Raw genomic sequence first — 20,327 nt, 5'->3', positions numbered from 1 at the left:
AACAGAGAATCACAAGACAAATTTAAAACGTGTTGTTTTCTATCATTACACACGAGATATTCCTTAATAATACCAAAAAAAACTACAGCATTTTTAAAATTTAGTTTCGAGACAGACAAAACGCGGAGCGACACAGAGCTGAAATGGCGTCCATTTCAACTATCATATGATCGGTTTGCTGCTGAGTCTCCGTGTGCGCATGCCAAATGGCGTAGTGCATCAGTGCATGAGCAATCGAGAGGAAGTGGCGGGTGATCTGGGTCCGCACCTTTTCCGGTAACACAGCACTGCCAACGCTGTAACTGAACGACTGTAGAGAGGTAGAGAGGCAAGAGCAGGGATAACTAACCTGGGGGACCGGGGGGTTGCCGCAGTTGCAGGTACCTATCACATTTTCCAACGTGGCTCTTTTTGTGAAAGCTTTTGATTTATATTACGCGCTATTTTCAGCCTAGAATAATGCGCTTTGGACAGAACGGTAGCCGATTAAAGTTGTGCTCTGTCTGTCTGACACCCCTCCCTTTTCTGAAGCGCTCCGCTCCTGTGTTATAGGGAGAGAGGAAGAGCTGAAAGTCGGAGGAATCAATGACCTTTTGAGCATTCTAGACCTGGATGTCCTGGCGAAGATACGACCGGGGGTGATCTTATCTGTCTGTTACAATGAACTACTGAATAGAATCGTTCTTTTGAATCCGCCGATTGGAATAAGGGCAAGTGGACAGCCGGCAGACAAGGAGGAAGTCGGATTTACCACGGGCTTTTGAGAGGGCCTAATTTCATAAACGCAACTATTAGGCTGTATATATTTTTGTATTTCTCTCTCTACATTATTAAAAACACAAAGGTAGGCCTACGCACCGGGAACTGAAATTGGGATTTAAAGATGACGTTGCGCTAATCGTTTTAATCAAAGAGAAAGTGTTTGAATCGGAGTGTTGTAGATTATGAAAATATTTCCCCACCCTCTCCCGTGCACTGAGACGCCCAATTTTCGAGCACTTAAATTTCCCTTTGAATCCTCTCGAATAGGCTAGCACCCAGCTATTTTTGACAGCTGTTAGTGTAACGGGATATTTGTATCTTTCAGTGGATCATTTTCCATAGATTGACCGTCGTTCTAGACACAAGTGAAACGTTATCTGGAACTAACTTTTGTAACTGCTACCTTAATTTATATTTGTCAATCCACCACTGATAGACTGTCACGTGGATTTATGCTGTCGGGCAACCTGCTACAGTATTAGAAACAAACATCTGTTTTATTTTTAAGAACCATTTCTGCTCTCTTGAAATCATAGGGAAGTAATTTACCTTTTTTCCCCCAAGGAAGTAATATTTATGCACAGCCTACAAGATGGGGAAAATGCTCTCAAAGATCTTTGGCAACAAGGAGATGAGGATATTGATGCTTGGACTTGATGCTGCTGGCAAGACCACCATCCTCTACAAACTGAAGCTGGGCCAGTCTGTCACCACCATCCCAACAGTCGGCTTCAACGTTGAGACAGTCACCTACAAGAACGTGAAGTTCAACGTGTGGGACGTGGGGGGCCAGGACAAGATCCGGCCGCTGTGGAGGCACTACTACACTGGCACTCAGGGCCTCATCTTTGTGGTGGACTGTGCCGACAGGGACCGGATAGACGAGGCCCGCCAGGAGCTCCACCGGATCATCAATGACCGGGAGATGCGGGATGCCATCATCCTGATCTTTGCCAATAAGCAGGACCTGCCTGACGCCATGAAGCCCCACGAGATCCAGGAGAAGCTGGGCCTGACCCGGATCAGAGATAGGAATTGGTACGTTCAGCCCTCGTGTGCTTCCACTGGTGATGGACTATACGAGGGTCTCACCTGGCTCACCTCAAATTACAAATCTTAATGTTCATCACTTTTATGCTCAACCTGGACTGTTTAGTTACAATAACAAGCAAAAAATGCAAAAAGAGAAGAAGTGAAATGAACAACAGATGGGAAAAAAATGGCAACATGAGTCAATGAATGAATAACATAACTTCTCAGATGAGTAGGCCTATATAAAAGAGAAGTTTGATTATAATCCTCCATTTTTTTTCTTTTGATAATGGTGAATGATGCCCCTATAACCCATGTTTTTTATAAACAAAATGCAATTATTTTGGGCTGGCTTTTCTTTCTTTTTTTTTGTTCACTTTGACTCTAGTATACTGAACTCAGTCTAATCACTCAATAATTCACAAAATATTATTTTCAGAAGCTCTGAAAGAGGCAGATTAAATGTTTTTTTTCTCTTGTATGATTTATTTCTGCGGTGGCAGGGTTCAGGGTTAGGGTGTGCTATTTTTTTGTCCCTCAGTTATAGATCCATTACAGACAGCCTTCTATTCAGTTTTCATACAGTATTCTCATGACCCAATTTCCACCCAAAGGATGGGAAAGGCCAATGCCCCTGTGTGGACGTTACCCGCTCATATCTGCGCCGGAAACCAAGGGACAGATTCAGCATATCAGTTCTCATGGTTCCAAACTGCCACCATGGTTTTTAAAGAGTTAAGAATATGTATTACAGACATGCAAGGACCTCATGAAGAAGTACTGTTTTCACTTTTGATTGATTGTACAAAATGGTGGAGATGATTGAGGAAAATGTGTTTAGTACTTAATTCCTTAAACAGTGATTCCATCCCATGTCTGCTAGGGAGGTTTTCTGAGAAGACACCATGGACACTGTGACATGGATGGATATCATTGTATTTTTGTTCTGTTTTGGGTCAGAATCTGTTAACACTGATCTCGTTTTGCCTCTAATCTTCTAAGAGCTTCCATTTCCAGTTGAGTATTTGTAGTTCCGGCTGCCTTTTGGGAAGCCCTGAGTTACAGGTGCACCAACAGAAAGACAGACAGTGTGGTGGAAAGCACCCTCATAGCTAAGTCTTCACTAGGGGTGGGAATGACTACCCTATCCACAAGGGGGTGGGGGGAAACACAATACTATAGGGCCCCTTGACTAAAAGTGCACACTGACTCTTTCTGACTGACTCTTGGGCCCAAGTAAGCAAGTGTTTACTTTTCAATCCAACACCACTTCCATGGTGCTCTGCTCTCCAGTAAATGGGGCCTCCTGCTCAGTTTGTTTAGTCCATTCACATCAGTTGTACAGCTCTTCATGCAGTCAGACAAGACTACATGTTCTGTTCATAAGTTATAGATATGAAAATGCTTTGTTTAATTATTTTTGTTCCATTTGCTATGCTGATGAAATAATAAAAATATGTATCCAGATCAACATGGAAGTGGAGCGTTTTCAATATGAATCCTGCAACATTTCACATTATCAATGAGCATGTACTTGCCTAAAGGATTTAAAATGTCACAAAAGAGGAAGTGAAATTTGGCCGTTTATAAGAGTTAGAAGGGGGAAAAAAGTTGATGTGTGAAGTCAGTTTGGTGTGTTTCCGTTGTGCTCGTGAGTCACCGGCTGTGAATAAGTGATGATAAGATCTCTGGTTTCGGGGTAGTGATTGGTAGGTAGCTTAGGTCCAACTTTCCAGGCCTACCTCAAGACCGTATTTCTTAGTCCATCATTAGAATACTGTACTAGGAGTCTCTGGTGTATTCAACCCAAAGTGCTTTTTGGACATTTAGGGATGTGTTCTTTTGTGAATTTGTAAGGAGTTCTGTTTCTTCATCCTTAGTAAAACTTGAAGTTTTAAGCAAAGTGAGTCCTAAAGTTGGTGTTGGTTTGAGAACATTGGAGACTGCTGGAAGATTGATATATTGAACCCCACCACTTAGGCGATTCCCTTCAAATGGCCACAGTTGAAAGACATCGACTATGAAACTGACTGACACTTGTGTACATAGCGAATAGATAATCTGATTGATGTGGGTCATTCAAACTAGGCTTTGTCCTCAAGAACAAACAACTCAGTGTGTTTGAGTATGTACGTTGACCTGTATAACTATATAAATCCACAGATTTAAATAATACATAAGGCAAGGGGGGGTGGGGGGGAGTCAGTCACATTTTATCAATCTCATAGTTGCTCAAAGTAAGTTACTGTATTGGCAAATCTGTTGGCAAGTGTACTGTAATGCATTTCAGTTCACACCAATGAGAACTTGCTTGGCGACTGGGCTGGAGAGTGATGTCATCTTTCATGCTTGTGTGACCTGTATAGGGAATAGGGTGTCAACCACACAAAAGGCCCCAACCAGCCTGGCTGGCAGCTCGCCCTGATCTAGTATCAGTTATTCTTATTCTTATTGTGTTACTTTTTATTATTACTTTATGTTTTAGTCTACTTGGTAAATATTTTCTTCTTCTTGAAGAAGAAGCACAGTTCGTTAAGGGCTTGTAAGTAAGCATTTCACAAAGTCTACACTTGTATTCGGCTCATGTGGCAAATAAAGTTTGATTTGATTTGAGTTTACCTGCTCCTTAACCTTAACCATTAGAGTGGGGGACTGCAAAACTGATCTTAGATCAGTGTCTATGGGCAAGTTAATCTTTTGACAGATGGAGAGGCAGGGTGAATTATTGGTGTGACATCAGCGACTGAAATCAGAAAATGCTAGAAGAAGACAGAGGGAAGATCTCAATGGCATATTCCACGTGTCGGCTCTCCTCGTCTCCATCTGAAAACCCATTGGACGAGAAAGCCAGAGGTCCCCCCTCTGACGACCTACTCCAATGGGTTTTGAGAAGGAGACGAGGAGTATGAAATTGCGATTCTCCCATGCACGTCAGTGTGATTGTTGTTTGGGGTGTGGCCCGGCCGTCCACGAGTGCTAAGACAGCCAGCCAGCCAAGTGTGACGCTTCACTTTTGCTTTTAGATGAGGTTCAGTGGGACCTTTGTGATAAAGAAAAAAACAAGGAGCAGTTTAGGGTATTGGATATATTCATAGTATTCTACTCTACAGTTTGTGGCAGTTTGTATTACCCACTCAAATTAATCAGGCAGCAAGTGCCCACCCTTGAGTCTGTGAAGGAATGTCAGTCCTGCTCTTGTCTCTCACTCCCTTCCCTTATTAAATGGAGGCATGGCTGCAGTGTTTGCTGTGCTGTTTGTTCTGCGTCTGTTGGTTTGGAGTTTGACCTGGGTGTCGCTGTGTTGAAAGGATTGAGTGACTCAGGTTGTCTGGACCAAGGACGTGTAGTTCAAGTCCACACCAGGGAGATCAAATGCAGCCACCTGCTATCTCGTCCAAATCAACCTGCTTTCACCGCTGATGCTTTTGCAACTGTCTGTAAACTTAACTACATTGTAGAAAGACAAAAGTAAAACTTCCCCCTGCTGTCCCTCTCTCGCTAGCTGAATGGCGAATGTTTGAATAAGCAGCGTCTCCATTTGCCTGGTATGCACACTAGAGATCCCAGAATACACGGTGCGGGAAGTTGAACTCTGACTGCGTCACAGTCGACTGTTGTGGCTTACTCTCCTTGTATCCTCTCCTTCTCTATCATCGTTCATCTTCAATAACCTGACAACATATGAGATGTGAAAGCACCGTGTTGGTATTTGCTTTTACCAGTCCACTTCTCTCCAAATTAGTTCAGACGAAAGAGAGGACCCAAGGACAGGAAGCCATTTTAGACTGTTGAGGCTCAGCCCTATAGTGTTTGATTAGAGAGGCTCAGAAGCACACGTGTCAGAGGCTTTTCTACAGCTGTCACTGCACTCTGTGCCGGATGTACAATAGACAATAGCTAACATCCTCTGCTGTCTGTCTCACCTGTGGCTACATGTTAAAGAGTTTGTGTTCTGCAGTGTTCAGTAAAGCCTCTGAACGTTATCATGAAGGTCTGTCTGAAAGACTTCTTTTTAAAGTTAGTAGACACATGTAGGTCTGCAATACACACACATTTAAGTTGTATTCCCTGCTTTTCTGGTTCTAATATTTTTACATCAAGATTAGGGGAACTACTTTTGAATTGCTCACTTTCCTCTCATTTCTTGAGTGACTCAGAAGGTTTTAGAATTGAAAGTTATTAGAGGCACATATAGTTAGTATGATTCATGGAAAGGCAAAGAGAACCTGCTTGGGTTTTGCTGGGTGGATTTAGCCTTCAGCCGGACCATTGTCTGCTGCAGGGTGGGGGTGGACCGATCTATTGTGTTCGTTTTGGAGGCGTGAACTAAACCAAAAATGTTTAATAAACCTTGTTGCCAGTTCCCTGTAATTTAGTTTACTCAGGTGTCCCTCCCTGCTTTTAATCTTATTAATGCTGTATTGAACCACACACATAAACAACAATTCTTTCTTGAACAAAACATAACTATTTATAAACACCACAACCAAATGCAATGCTACTTTGGTTATTAATGGACTGTACATTTACAATCACACAATATTGGTAAAGGGGATGTTTGTTGTGTTCACTGGGGTGACTAATAAAAGTGTTAATGATGTTCATCACATGACAGCTTCATTCAAGCCTACCTATGAAACAGCTATACACACACACACACACACACACACACATTAACCCAACTCCAACACTAACATTAACATAGCAGCAGTTGTTACAAGACACACCTTATTTTTTATTTTAATTGTGTATTTATATATTTATTTATTTTACCCCTTTTTCTCCCCAATTTCATGGTATCCAACTGGTAGTTGGTCTTGTCTCATCGCTGCAACTCCCGTACGGACTCAGGAGAGGCAAAGGTCGAGAGCCGTGCGTCCTCCGAAACACAACCCAACCAAGCCGCACTGCTTCTTGACACAATTCCCACTTAACCTGAAAGCCAGCCTCATCAATGTGTCGGAGGAAACACAGTCCACATGGCAACCGTGTCAGTGTGCACTGCGCCTGGCCCACCACAGGAGTCACTAGTGTGCGATGGGACAAGGACATACCTGCCGGCCAAACCCTCCCCTAACCCGGATGACGCTAGGCCAATTGTGCGCCGCACCATGGGTCTCCCGGTCACGGCCGGCTGCAACAGAGCCTGGACTCAAACCCAGAATCTCTAGTGGCACAGCTAGCACTGAAATGCAGTGCCTTAGACCGCTGCGCCTCTGGAGGCCACAAGACACACTGCTACGGAATTCTGGTTAATACAAAATATGTTATTTTCTGAATCTCTAACCCCTCTTCAAGGTTGTATTTGTATACCTCTAGTTTGTGTCTTTGTATAGAATAAGGAACTGGCATGCTGAACTCAGTGAAAGGATAACTGTTTTCATGCACCATTGAGAGCATCCTGTCGGACTGTATCACTGCCTGGTACGGCAACCCCACCACCCGCAACCACAGGGCTCTCCAGAGGGTGGTACGGTCTGCCCATTGCATCGCCAGAGGTGCCCTCCAGGACACCTACAGCACCCGATGCCACAGGAAGGCAAAAAATATAATCAAGGACATCAACCACCCGAGTCACAGCCTGTTTACCCCGTTATCTTCCAAAAGGCAAGGTCAATACAGGTGCATCAAAGCTGGGACCGAAAGACTGAAAAACAACTTCAATCTCAAGGCCATCAGACTGAAATAGCCATCCCAGTACCCTGCCCTGAACATAGTCACTGTCACTAGCTGGCTACCACCCGGTTACTCAATCCTGCACATTAGAGGCTATTGCCCTATGTGCATAGACATGGAACCACTGGTCACTTTAATAATGTTTACATACCGTTTTACTCAATTCAGATGTATATACTGTATTGTACTGTATTCTAGTCAATGCCACTGACATTGCTTGTCCTCATATTTATATATTTTATTATTTTTTATTATTATTATTCTTAATTCCATTATTTTACTTAATTCCATTCTAGATTTAATTTTGGATTGGAGATGCTTAATGTGAGTCTGGAAGGAGAGTTTACAGTCTAACCAGACACCTAGGTATTTATAGTTGTCCACATATTCTAAGTCAGAACCGTCCAGAGTAGTGATGCTGGACGGGCGGCCAGGTGTGGGCAGTGATCGGTTGAAGAGCATGCATTTAGTTTTACTTGCATTTAAGAGCAGCTGGAGGCCACGGAAGGAGAGTTGTATGGCATATTGAAGCTCATCTGGAGGTTAGTTAACACAGTTTCCAAAGAAGGGCCAGAAGTATACAGAATGGTGTCGTCTGCGTAGAGGTGGATCAGAGAATCACCAGCAGTAAAAGTGACATCATTTATGTATACAGAGAAAGAGTCGGCCTGAGAATTGAACCCTGTGGCACCCCCATAGAGACTTATCTAGAAGAAAAAAAAGAAACGCACACCTATTAAGACGAGGTGCTGGCTAGCGGAGTGGAAACTTGAAAATAAAATAAAAGAGAGCCGCACACTCTTGGAGCTCAGATGCAAAAATGTAATACCAACAGCCAAGCTGTTTCGGCAGCCACCCTGATGAAGACAGCTTGGCTGTCGAAACGTTGGTATTACATTTTTGCATCTGAGCTCGAAGAGTGTGCGGCTCTCTTTTACCCCCATAGAGACTACCAGAGGTCCGGACAACAGGCCCTCCTTTTTGACACACTGAACTCTGTCTGAGAAGTAGTTGGTGAACCAGGCGAGGCAGTCATTTGAGAAACCAAGGCTGTTGATTCTGCCAATAAGAATGTGGTGATTGACAGAGTCAAAAGCCTTGACCAGGTCGATGAATACGGATGCACGGTATTGTCTCTTATTGATGGCGGTTATGATATCGTTTAGGACCTTGAGCGTGGCTGAGGTGCACCCATGACCAGCTCAGAAACCAGATTGCATAGCGGAGAAGGTACGGTGGGATTCGAAATGGTCGGTGATCTGTTTGTTAACTTGGCTTTCAAAGACCTTAGAAAGGCAGGGTAGGATAGATATAGGTCTGTAGCAGTTTGGGTCTAGAATGTCTCCCCTTTTGAAGAGGGGGATGACCGCGGCAACTTTCCAATTGATGGCGCAGCTGTAGAACTTTCAGGTATTCTGATCAATTAGTAGTAATTATCTGCCCCTTCTACTCACCTGCCATCCTGTTCAGGTGTGACATCACTCAGGATGCATCTCAATACTCAAAATAGCTTCCTATCTCCTTTCATTTATCCTTACCCTTGAGAATGGAATCTTACAATATAGTCAAGATGGAGATGAAAGATTTCACATATACCCAGTGTGCCTTCATATGAATGCTGATGGGAGAGGAAACCACTTTGGTCTAATGAGACACACACACACACACACATACACACACTGTCTGGTCAGCTGTGGATGCTTTACACTGCTCTATAAAACAGCCATGCTGTGCTTCAACAGTGTCGCTCAGCCTTGAGGCTGCAACCAGCCTCTTTAGAAAATGTCACAGAGAGCTTTTCCTTCTGCTTTTTTCCACATGCTAACACTTCTATAGTGCCTTGAGGGCCTAGTGCTTCTGGTGGCAGGGATTTGTGGGAGGGATGCGTGTTGATACCCTCTTTAACAGGATGTGAGCTGCTAGACCTAAATAAATATGAGTGGAATCGAGCCCTGTTCATTTTTTATGCATCCTTCCTTTCTAGATTACTTGGAGTCACTGATCACGATTGGTTAGGTAAAAGCAAGGCTTATCCAATCATGCTGATTGCTTAGTGATTACTTCCAGGGATGGGAGGAAGAATGGATGTGTTTTTGAAAAGTGCTGTAACAGGTCCCAAATATAAAAGGAATTATATGTTTTAAGTTCCTCTATGCAGATTCCAATCTTGAGTCTCCTCCTTCCTGATGTCTGCAGTTGTTCCCTCCACCTATAGGATACAGTATAAAGCATTGTACCAATCCAATGCTAACGACAGAATGAGTGAAAAAGGCTGCTCTGAGGTCCAGAGACAGATGGTTATACTCAGGCAGAGGAGGCTGGTGGGGGGAGCTATAGGAGGACGGGCTCATTGTAATGGCTGGAATGGAATAAATTGAACAGTATCAAACATATAGAAACCACACGTTTGACTCCATTCTATTCCAGCCAGTTCTCCTATAACTCCTCCCACCGGCCTACTGGGATAATAACCCTTCTACTACAGCACACAGACATTCTCTAACCCACTTGAGTACATCCGAAAATAAAACAATCAAAGACACATTACTTGATTCTGATCCAAGATATCAATCCTGTTGTTTGTTTGTTAATTGGCAAAGCGACTGCAATTATCTGGATTGAATTTAAGAGGAATTCTGCAAGGTCAGCAAGACCATGTGGAACGGCGTAATCAGCTGACTCATATCCTCCACACACACACACACACACACACACACACACACACACACACACACACACACACACACACACACACACACACACACACACACACCTGCCGCAGACAGACCCTCACATTAACACTGCATCCTTAAATAGCCTGCCACTTCACTCTCTCTCAACAAGACACGTTATCCTTAAATAACCTCCCTCCCAAGAGCTCAAACACCTGCTATGTACACTTGCTGGACACACACACACCTTCCAAGGATTCCAAGAGTGTTAAAAGCTGTCATCAAGGCAAAGTGTGGCTACTTTGAAGAATCTCAAATATATTTGGGTTTGTTTAACACTTTTTTGGTTACTACATGATTCCATATGTGTTATTTCATAGTGTTGATGTCTTCACTATTATTCTACAATTTAGAAAATAGTAAAAATAAAGAAAAACCTTGGAATGAGTAGGTGTCCAAACTGTTGACTGGTACTGTAAGTATAACCCTCCATATAACATCAACTGAACTACTGACACACATATGGGGTGGCAGGTAGCCTAGTGGTTAGAGCGTTGGACTACAAACTGAAAGGTTGCTAGATCGAAACCCTGAGCTGACAAGATAAAAATCAGTCGTTCTGCCCCTGAACAAAGCAGTTCCTAGGCCGTCATTGAAAAAAGAATTTGTTCTTAACTGACTTGCCTAGTTAAATAAAGGTAAAATAAATATAACCCTCTATATCATATCAACTGAACTACTGACACACCTATAACATTCTATATCATATCAACTGAACTACTGACAAATATAACCCTCTATCATATCAACTGAACTACTGACACACCTATAACATTCTATATCATATCATATATAACCCTCTATATCAACTGAACTACTGACACATATAACCCTCTATATCATATCAACTGATCTACTGACACATATAACCCTCTATATCAACTGAACTACTGACACACATATGACCCTCTATATCATTTCAACTGAACTACTGACACATAAAACCCTCTATCATAGCAACTGAACTACTGACAAATATAACCCTCTATATCATATCAACTGATCTACTGACACATATAACCCTCTATATCAACTGAACTACTGACACACATATAACCCTCTATATCAACTGAACTACTGACACATATAACCCTCTATATCATATCAACTGAACTACTGACAAATATAACCCTCTATCATATCAACTGAACTACTGACACACATATAACCAGTGCTTGACCCAGGCAGGAACTCACCAGAACAAAAGTACCAGCGCCTCAAATGTTCTACCAGCACCTTAAATGTTCTCTGCACCTCTTAGCTCAAAAGTGTTGTGGAGTTCCTGCACCTAAATATAGAGAGTACCATCACTCAAAATGATTATCCCCACCTATTTCAGTCAGTCAAGCACTGCCTAGCATATCATATCATGTAAAGTGTGAAGGAACACACACTCCTTCACCTTTTTTACCTTAGACAATGCTGAAAGCATCCAAAGCATAACTAGAGTAGTGAGCACACAGACACAGGAGGTTAGATCACTGCACTGTTAAATACCTTTGCTTTGTTGGCAGTTGTGTCAGTGGCGACCACTATAAATTGAGAGTGTTCTCCCATAGTCTGCCAAATTAAGTCCCATTCATCATTGAGCTCAGACTTAGCAGCCGATAACTTAACCACAATCAGGAAACATCTTGATGCTGCATGTGGAGCATGATCAGCAGCCAAAATACTTCACCCCTCTCTCCAGAGTCATGACATAATTACTGTGTGTGTGTGCGGGCCTGCGTGTGTGTGCGCCATGTGCTTGTGTGTGTATGTAAGAGAGAGGGAGAGAGAGTATGAAAGAAAGTATGTTTCAGTGAGAGTGGGAATAAGGCGAAGGTGTGCTTATGGAATGTATGACTGGTTGTTCAAACATTTAGTAGTAGTGAGTGTATGCTTTGTGTATGTGCATGTATCTGCCTGTATATCTGTGTATATAAATGTGTGTTTCCAAAAACAAACTCTGTACTGGCTGTTCTGTGCTCTTGTTCTAGCACTGAAATAAATCTGCATCAACGGCTGGCTGCACAGTGATAGCAGAGAGTAATGCATTCCGCACTATCACAATAATAAGGCACACAGTCAGATCTCAAATCAGCATACCAAATATGGTTCCTATAGACAGTCTCTCGCTGTGACAGCGACTTGTAGATAAATAAAGTAAACTGGTTGTTTTTGCAGCCACAAAGTGAAACCACAAGAACCTTTTCAGTGACTCCAGCCTTTTATTAGGCTTACTATAGACATGGTGTACTACTACTTCACTAAATGAGGATGTGGTTAGGGTTACAAAGAGTCAAGTTAATTCATAAATCAGACTGCTTGTTCTTTAAGGTATGCTAGAGGTAAGCGTTGTTGAGATTAGCTAATCTTTCCATAATAAGGACCAGTCAACCCCCAGTTGTTTAGAAGTTTAAGTGATTTGTAGATCAGATCATCTGACCAGCACCTTGACTCAGGCTGGCCCTTGTAAACCAGCAGATTTAGACGTTTCACTCTGAATAGGGTTTCCAAGTCTCCTGGAAATGACATTTACCCCTTTACCTCCCAGGGAGCAGTGGAGCTATTCTGAAAGCCAGACTGAAAGGAATACTGTCAAATGTACACAGTGTTAAAGCCTGAAGGACTTTTATGACATACCAGAATTACTTTTATGACATACCAGAATTACTTTTATGACATACCAGAAGGAGCTTGATGACATACCAGAAGGACTTTGATGACATACCAGAAGGACTTTGATGACATACCAGAAGGAGTTTGATGACATACCAGAAGGACTTTGATGACATACCAGAAGGACTTTGATGACATACCAGAAGGAGTTTGATGACATACCTGAAGGACTTTGATGACATACCAGAAGGAGTTTGATGACATACCAGAAGGAGTTTGATGACACACCTGAAGGACTTTGATGACATACCAGAAGGACTTTGATGACACACCTGAAGGACTTTGATGACATACCAGAAGGAGTTTGATCCCAGTTGGCAACCCAACCTAACCCTAGCATAGCCACTCTCTGACCTTGTGGAGGCCAAACATACACCCTTACAGACATAGTGGCACACCATGGCCCGGTTTTTACCTTTATTTAACTAGGCAAGTCAGTTAAGAACAAATTCTTATTTTCAATGATGGCCTAGGAACAGTGGGTTAACTGCCTTGTTCAGAGGCAGAACGACAGATTATTACCTTGTTAGCTCGGGGATTCAATCTTGCAACCTTTCGGTTACAAGTCCAACGCTCTAACCACAGTGAGGTGTATAGTGATTGTCAACACAGTCATTTATGGTGATAAATAGATACCATTTTAATTTCCTCACTTGTATTTGAAAACTACAGGAACTTTGTGAATAGCACTGACCTCCTGTGGCAGGAAGCAGACATTTCTCTGCCGAAGGGGAACAGTCCCTGAGTTGAAGCTATCAGTGAATTTCAATGTCTCTCTCTCTCTCCCTCTCTGTCTCTCTCTCACACAATGCACCTGCGCTCGCACTCACTCACACACACACGCACGCACGCACGCACGCACACACACAAACAGCGAGGGCAAGAGGGAGGAAGTTTGTCTAGTAGTTAGCAGTAGTCAGCTAAAGTAAACACAATTGTATTGACCCAATGTGACTAAGATTCAGACATTACAGAAATGAGTGAGCACTTACAAATATTTCACAAAAAGTAAAAGGTAGGCCTTCATTTTTTTGTAAAATATAGATGGTGGAACTGACCAACAAAATGTATTACTTCTTTGATTACTTGAATTTTAATCAGAAATATATTACATGTCCAATGCATGCTGCCTGCCATCCTGAGTGAATTGGAGCAATATGCTGGAATTGGCTTTAGGTTACCTGTAATTAAAGAATGGCTGACTAGACCGCATCCAAGATGACATCCTGCAACTGGTGAGGTCTGGCTGCCTGACAACCTACCTGCTCAACCCCATTCCTTCCTCTCTTCTCCAGAGCTCCAGACCTGGAGACCTTTTCCCACTCCTCACTTTCCTAATCAATTCATCCCTGACCACTGGCTGTGTTGCCTCTGACTTTAAAATGGCCCGAGTTGCTCCCCTCCTCAAGAAACCAACACTCGACTCATCTGACGTCAAAAACTATAGACCTGTATCCCTTCTTTCTTTTCTTTCCAAAACACTTGAGCGTGCTGTCTCTGATCAACTTTCCCGTTATCTCTCTCAGAACGATCTTCTTGACCCTAACTAGTCAGGCTTCAATATGGGTCACTCAACCGAGACTGCTCTTGTCTGTGTCGCAGAGGCTCTCCACACTGCCAAAGCTGACTCTCTCTCCTTTGTTCTCCTCCTCTTTAATCTATCCACTGCCTTTGACACTTATCAAAGGCACTTATCAAAGCCTTTGACAATTATCAGATCCTCCTCTCCACCCTCTCAGGGCTGGACATCTCAGGCTCTGTACACTCTTGGTTGTATCCTACCTGGCAGGCCGCTCCTACCAGGAGACGTGGAGACGATCAGACTCTGCACCACGTACTCTCAGTACTGATGTCCGCCAGGGCTCGGTTCTAGACCCTCTCCTCTTCTCTCTACACACCAAGTCACTCGGCTCTACATGGTCTCTCCTATCATTGCTATGCGGAGGATACTACTTTTCTCCTTCCCCCCTTCTGACACCCAGGTGGCGACACGTATCTCTGCGTGCCTGGCAGATATATCAACTTGGATGTCGGCCCACCACCTCAAGCTCAACCTCGACAAGATGGAGCTGCTCTTCCCCCCGGGGAAGGCCTGCCCATTCAAAGACCTCTCCATCACGGTTGACACCTCCACAGTGTCGCCCTCCCAGAGTGCAAAGAACCTTGGCGTAACCCTGGACTACACCCTGTCATTCTCTGCAAACATCAAAGCAGTGACTCGCTCCTGCAGGTTCATGCTGTACAACATCCATAGAGTATGATCCTACATTACACAGTAAGCGGTGCAGGTCCTAATCCAGGCACTTGTCCTCTCCTGTCTGGACTACTGCAACTCGCTGTTGGCTGGGTTCCCCGCCTGTGCCATCAAACCCCTGCAACTTATCTAGAATGATGCAGCCCGCCTGGTTTTCAACCTTCCCAAGTTCTCTCATGTCACCCCGCTCTTCCGCACACTCCACTGGCTTCCAGTCGAAGCTCGCATCCACTACAAAACCATGGTGCTTACCTATGGAGCAGCAAGAGGAACTGCCCCTCCCTACCTTCAGGCTTTGCTCAAACCCTACATCCCAACCAGAGCACTCCATTCTGCCACATCAGGTTTCTTGGCCCTCCCGTTTAGCCCAGTCCAAGCAATTCCTTGTCCTGGTACCCCAATGGTGGAATCAGCATCCCCCTGAAGCTAGGACAGCAGTCCCTGCCAATCTTGTGAAAACATACCTCTTCAAACAGTATTTTAAATAATCCATCCTCCTCCTCACCTCGACACCCCCCTACTTTATTGAGGCAAAATGTACTTTCTTTGCCTGTGATATGTGGTTGTCCCACCTAGCTATTTTAAGATGAATACACTAACTCTAAATCGCTCTGGATTAGAGCATCTGCTAAATGACTCAAATGTAAATGAAATCCAAACAAAATCGAAATAGTAAATTAGAGAAGCAGGCAAACTGTTTCATTACATGGTACTTTATAATGACTGGCACATTGAACAATTCTTCACGCTTTTCTGTACATTTTTTTACATTTGAAAACAAGAATGTCCCATGGTGTAAATTGGCTTAGGCTACAAAGCGAGTGTTTTTCCTCCAGAATTTGAAACCGCCTTTTTATTTTACATAACAGTTAGTAGCAAGCGTATCATCAAGACCTCATCACTCTGAATGGTTTCAAAGGGAGATTGTGGTAACTGAATAATTTTCATAAAACACAAAATTGTATTTCAGTATTATTCCCACACAGTATTTCTTATTTATAATAATACATATGAAAAATAAAAAATATTGTGGTCGTATAGGGACTGTATTATATATATTTATTATATAGAGATGTTTATTGTCCTTCCCTGTAAAAAAAAAAAATGGGTCAGTCGACTCCCTGCCGCGAGATGTTTTTGTACTCTGCAACAGAACAGATTCGTGTCGCGCGGGCCTTTAATCGATAGCTTTGCAACAATCTTTCCAAAAGATGGTAGCTCACAGAATTAAAACAATAAAACGAAGAACAAGAACAATTGCCTCTATCCAAACTCGGATATACTAACATTCAAGTAACTTCCTCATAGTTTGAAAGGTGTAGCCTATTTCTTTTTTTCACTACTATTGCTCTCGAAGGTTTACAAGAGCAAGCTCGCGCCAGTCGGATGAATTCGCCAAACCAGGACGAAGATGATGTGCCCGTTAAAGACCCGGTAAAATACGGAGAGTTGGTCATATTGGGGTGAGTAACGGTAGGCTATACGGATAAATTGTAGTTCATATCACTGTCTCGAAACTGAGCTAATAGTCGTAGTAGGGCACTTAGGCTACCAGTCTACTATGTTAGCCTACTACTAAAAAATGGAAAGGATGACGTGCGAGGCAGTTGAGTTCGGTTGGTTTAGGTCTACACAGAAAAACGTTGTCATTTACTGTGCTGTACAGAAAACGTATTGTTATTTTGTAACATATTTACCCCACACATTGTGGGAGAATTATTGTGAAGTTTCAGGAGAACGAGCGCTAAGGACACGTTACAGTAACTTTGTAACACTTTAGGACAGATTTGATACACTGGTGGTTACATCAACAACATATTGTTACTTTGGAACTAATATACACTTTCGCCCAAAGGCGCTGAGCACAATAGCCTGGGTTACTTTGTAACAGCGCCTGGAGATAATTGTTATAATAAGTAGCCTACTAACGTTACATTGTATCATCATAAGCCCATACTGAAATTAGAAAGAAGGATGTAGCCTTTTTTCTTCAATGGATGTCTGATTGGGTGTAAAATCAGCACTCGATTGCTTAGGCTGAAAATCTCTGATGTCATACTATTCTGGATCTGTGAAGATCGCAGAATGTGGGACACTGGATGAAACCAAACCAACCGATTAAACTCAGCCTAACATATGCCACCACCATTGATGTGTGTGTATATATATAGCTCACTTTCGTGTTTCACATAGGGGAATTAAATCAACAGACACATATTGGCCTATTGGAGCATTCAAAAATGGCTCCTGCATGTAGGCTGAAAACATATTATCCCAACACATACAAGACAGGATGTGCATAAGAGAGAGACAGACATTCAGCGTTTCCATCTCTGCCCAGTCTATAGTCCAGAGGATCAGTGGGTTAACTACTCTCTCATGTGCTCTCTTATGAGATGTGGTGACCCCATAATGCCCCTCTCTTCCCCTCTGCAGCCCTCTTGGACTAGACCATTGCCCAATCCAAAATCAACCCCTTGCCCTGACCCTGGCACAGATCTGAAAGGATTGGATAGGTGTAAACAGTATGGTTAATACAGCTCACTCTCCGTGGGGTGTCAGAAAGCAGATGTTTCTGTTTCTCAGGGATACATTATTTTCAACCTAACTTCCGTTTCCCTTGAAAAATGAGTGTGGGGACTCCGTTCAGGCGTCTTTTTACACATGCTACGTTAGATTAATATATCTAGCCTACCACTTGTCTTCTGATAGGCCAGGGTGGAACTTCTGGCATATTGCATGTACCTCTCCAATGCTCTCAGACCTACACAGATAACACAACATAAGGGTAGGGGCTAGGGGTTGATACAGTCTTGTGTTAACTAACGCTCCCGGCTGTAACCACATTATGCTTTCCCCCTCCAGAGACCGGGGTTCAACCCTTACATCCTCCCTTCTCACACTGGACTGTCTTTCCCTCTCGTTTCAGTACTGTCTCAAAAAAGTGCAAAAAATATGTAAGGAGATGGCAGTTCCACTCATTTGAAAATAAAATAAACTGACTACTAGCTCTAGTAATTGTAGATTGTCTAGTAATTGTAGATAAGTGTTAGTGTTATGGTCAAATCTCCACCTAGCCCCCGTGACAATGCTATCCATACATATGCTGCTGACTATCATGGGCACTTGAATAATGATTAACTGGATGTAGCTAAAGGACAGACCGTGACAGAGAGAAAACAGCCATGGCTGACACAAGGTACTCAGCATTTCTGCAGAAGACTATCAGAATACTCCTCTCTTTTGTAGTGAGAATAGGCCTGTAATTACACTGTAATGATTTAGGGCGAGGGAAAGGGGATACCTAGTCAGTTGCAAAACTTAATGCATTCAAACCGAAATGTGTCTTATGCGTTTAACCCAACCCCTCTGAATCAGAGAGGTGCAAGGGACATCGCCGTCCAGGGAGCAGTTGTTGTTGGGGTTTAACTATCTTGTTCAATGGCAGAACGGCAGATTTTTCCACCTTGCTGGCTCGGGGATTTGATCCAGTAACCGTTTGGTTACTGACCCAACACTCTTGCAATATTCGTCACACACCCCAGACCCAATGATGTTCTATGAAATGCTGAATGTTCTTCTCTGTTCTCTATATTGGATAACTAGCTGCAGTATAATCTTGAGAGAACCCTCTCCTCGTCGCTATCAGACATCATGTGTACATTTTCACTAGCCTAGGTGCGTCCGTTTCTCTCTCAAACTGATAACAGAGAGACACATCCATGCTTTTATTACAACCAAGCTTGACTACTGTAATGCTCTCCTGTCTGGTCTACCCAAGAAAGCCATTGATAAACTACAAAACATACAGAATGCAACAGCACAGGTACTGACCAAGACCAGACAGAGATCACACATTACACTGGTTTTAAGCTGTTAAGTAGTAACGTCTCGAGTCCGGTCTCAAGACCACATATTGGGTGTCCCGGTCTTGTCTCAGTGTCGACAAGAGGGCTATGGAGAACAAGGCTGACGTTTTATGTATTCCTAACCAATTGTGTTTTTTGTTCATTTCTTTGCATTGTGTGTAACTTGTTTTTTTAACTTATTGTACATAATGTTGCTGCTACTGTCTCTTATGACCGAAAATAACTTCTGGACATAAGAACTGCTATTACTCACCACTGACTGTCAGATTCCTCTTTTTTGCTCCTAGTAGCCGGGGACTTTAACGCAGGGAAACTTAAATCTTTCTTACCAAATTTCTATCAGCATGTTAAATGTGAAACCAGAGGGAAAACACTCTGAACCACCTTTACTTCACACACAGAGATGCATACAAAGTTCTCCCTCACCCTCCATTTGGCAAATCTGACCATAATTCTATCCTCCTGATTCCTGCTTACAAGCAAAAATTAAAGCAGGAAGCACCAGTGACTCGATCAATAAAAAAAAGTGGTCAGATGAAGCTGATGCTAAGCTACAGGACTGTTTTGCTAGCACAGACTGGAATATGTTCCGGGATTCCTTCAATGACATTGAGGAGTACACCACATCAGTCATTGGCTTCATCAATAAGTGTTATCGACGACGTGGTCCCCACAGTGACCGTACGTACATACCCCAACCAGAAGCCATGGATTACAGGCAACATCCGCACTGAGCTAAAGGCTAGAGTTGCCGCTTTCAAGGAGCGGGGCTCTAACCCGGAAGCTTATAAGAAATTCCTCTATGCCCTCCGACGAACCATCAAACAGGCAAAGCGTCAATACAGAGCTAAGATCGAATCATACTACACCGGCTCCGACGCTCGTCGGATGTGGCAGGGCTTGCAAACCATTACAGACTACAAAGGGAAGCACTGCCTGGAGCTGCCCAGTGACACGAGCCTACCAGACTAGCTAAAGTACTAATTGCTCGCTTCGAGGCAAAAAACACTGAAACAAGCATGAGAGCACCAGCTGTTCCGGACGACTGTGTGATCACGCTCTCCGCAGCCGATGTGATTTAGACCTTTAAACAGGTCAACATTCACAAGGCCGCAGGGCCAGACGGATTACCAGGACGTGTACTGCGAGCATGCGCTGACCAATTGGCAAGTGTCTTCACTGACATTTTCAACCTCTCCCTGTCTGAGTCTGTAATACCAACATGTTTTAAGCAGACCACCATTAGTGTCCAAGAACACTAATCAAATCAAATAAAATGTATTTATATAGCCTTTCTTACATCAGCTGATATATCAAAGTGCTGTACAGAAACCCAGCCTA

General features: G+C 43.2%; 2 protein-coding genes and 1 pseudogene across 5 annotated transcripts in view; all 3 read left to right on the top strand.

Moving 5' to 3' along the window:
• The first annotated feature begins 1 nt into the window (after window position 1).
• LOC139407308 (ADP-ribosylation factor 6-like) lies at window positions 2–3,265 on the top strand. Of its 4 annotated transcripts, none has more exons than XM_071150982.1 (3): window positions 2–380; window positions 553–844; window positions 1,327–3,265. In XM_071150982.1, the coding sequence occupies exon 3, from the start codon at window positions 1,355–1,357 to the stop codon at window positions 1,880–1,882; it is 528 nt and encodes a 175-aa protein (XP_071007083.1). In that variant the 5' UTR covers window positions 2–380; window positions 553–844; window positions 1,327–1,354; the 3' UTR covers window positions 1,883–3,265. The 4 variants fall into 4 exon arrangements, with proteins under 4 accessions (XP_071007083.1, XP_071007085.1, XP_071007087.1 ...); XM_071150984.1 differs by having other exon boundaries at window positions 212–380; window positions 1,331–3,265; XM_071150985.1 differs by having other exon boundaries at window positions 267–380; window positions 553–638.
• Window positions 3,266–12,523: 9,258 nt separating this feature from the next.
• On the top strand, window positions 12,524–15,605 carry LOC139408054 (uncharacterized; annotated as a pseudogene).
• Window positions 15,606–16,268: 663 nt separating this feature from the next.
• Window positions 16,269–20,327, top strand: part of LOC139407307 (E3 ubiquitin-protein ligase pellino homolog 2-like) — a 29,985-nt gene continuing 25,926 nt past the window's right edge. The window contains exon 1 of the mRNA XM_071150981.1: window positions 16,269–16,580. Coding sequence (XP_071007082.1) covers window positions 16,504–16,580 — 77 coding nt within the window. The 5' untranslated portion in view covers window positions 16,269–16,503. The remainder of the gene's footprint in view (window positions 16,581–20,327) is intronic.

The sequence above is a fragment of the Oncorhynchus clarkii genome, chromosome 4 (assembly GCF_045791955.1).
Source record: "Oncorhynchus clarkii lewisi isolate Uvic-CL-2024 chromosome 4, UVic_Ocla_1.0, whole genome shotgun sequence".
Classification (NCBI taxonomy): domain Eukaryota; kingdom Metazoa; phylum Chordata; class Actinopteri; order Salmoniformes; family Salmonidae; genus Oncorhynchus; species Oncorhynchus clarkii.
Note: the sequence above shows the minus strand (reverse complement) of the source record. Positions and strands in the feature narration are given on the sequence as shown.

Coding starts and splice junctions, on each gene's coding strand:
- LOC139407308 (XM_071150982.1), top strand. CDS start 1,355: ATGGGGAAAATGCTCTCAAAGATCTTTGGCAACAAGGAGATGAGGATA.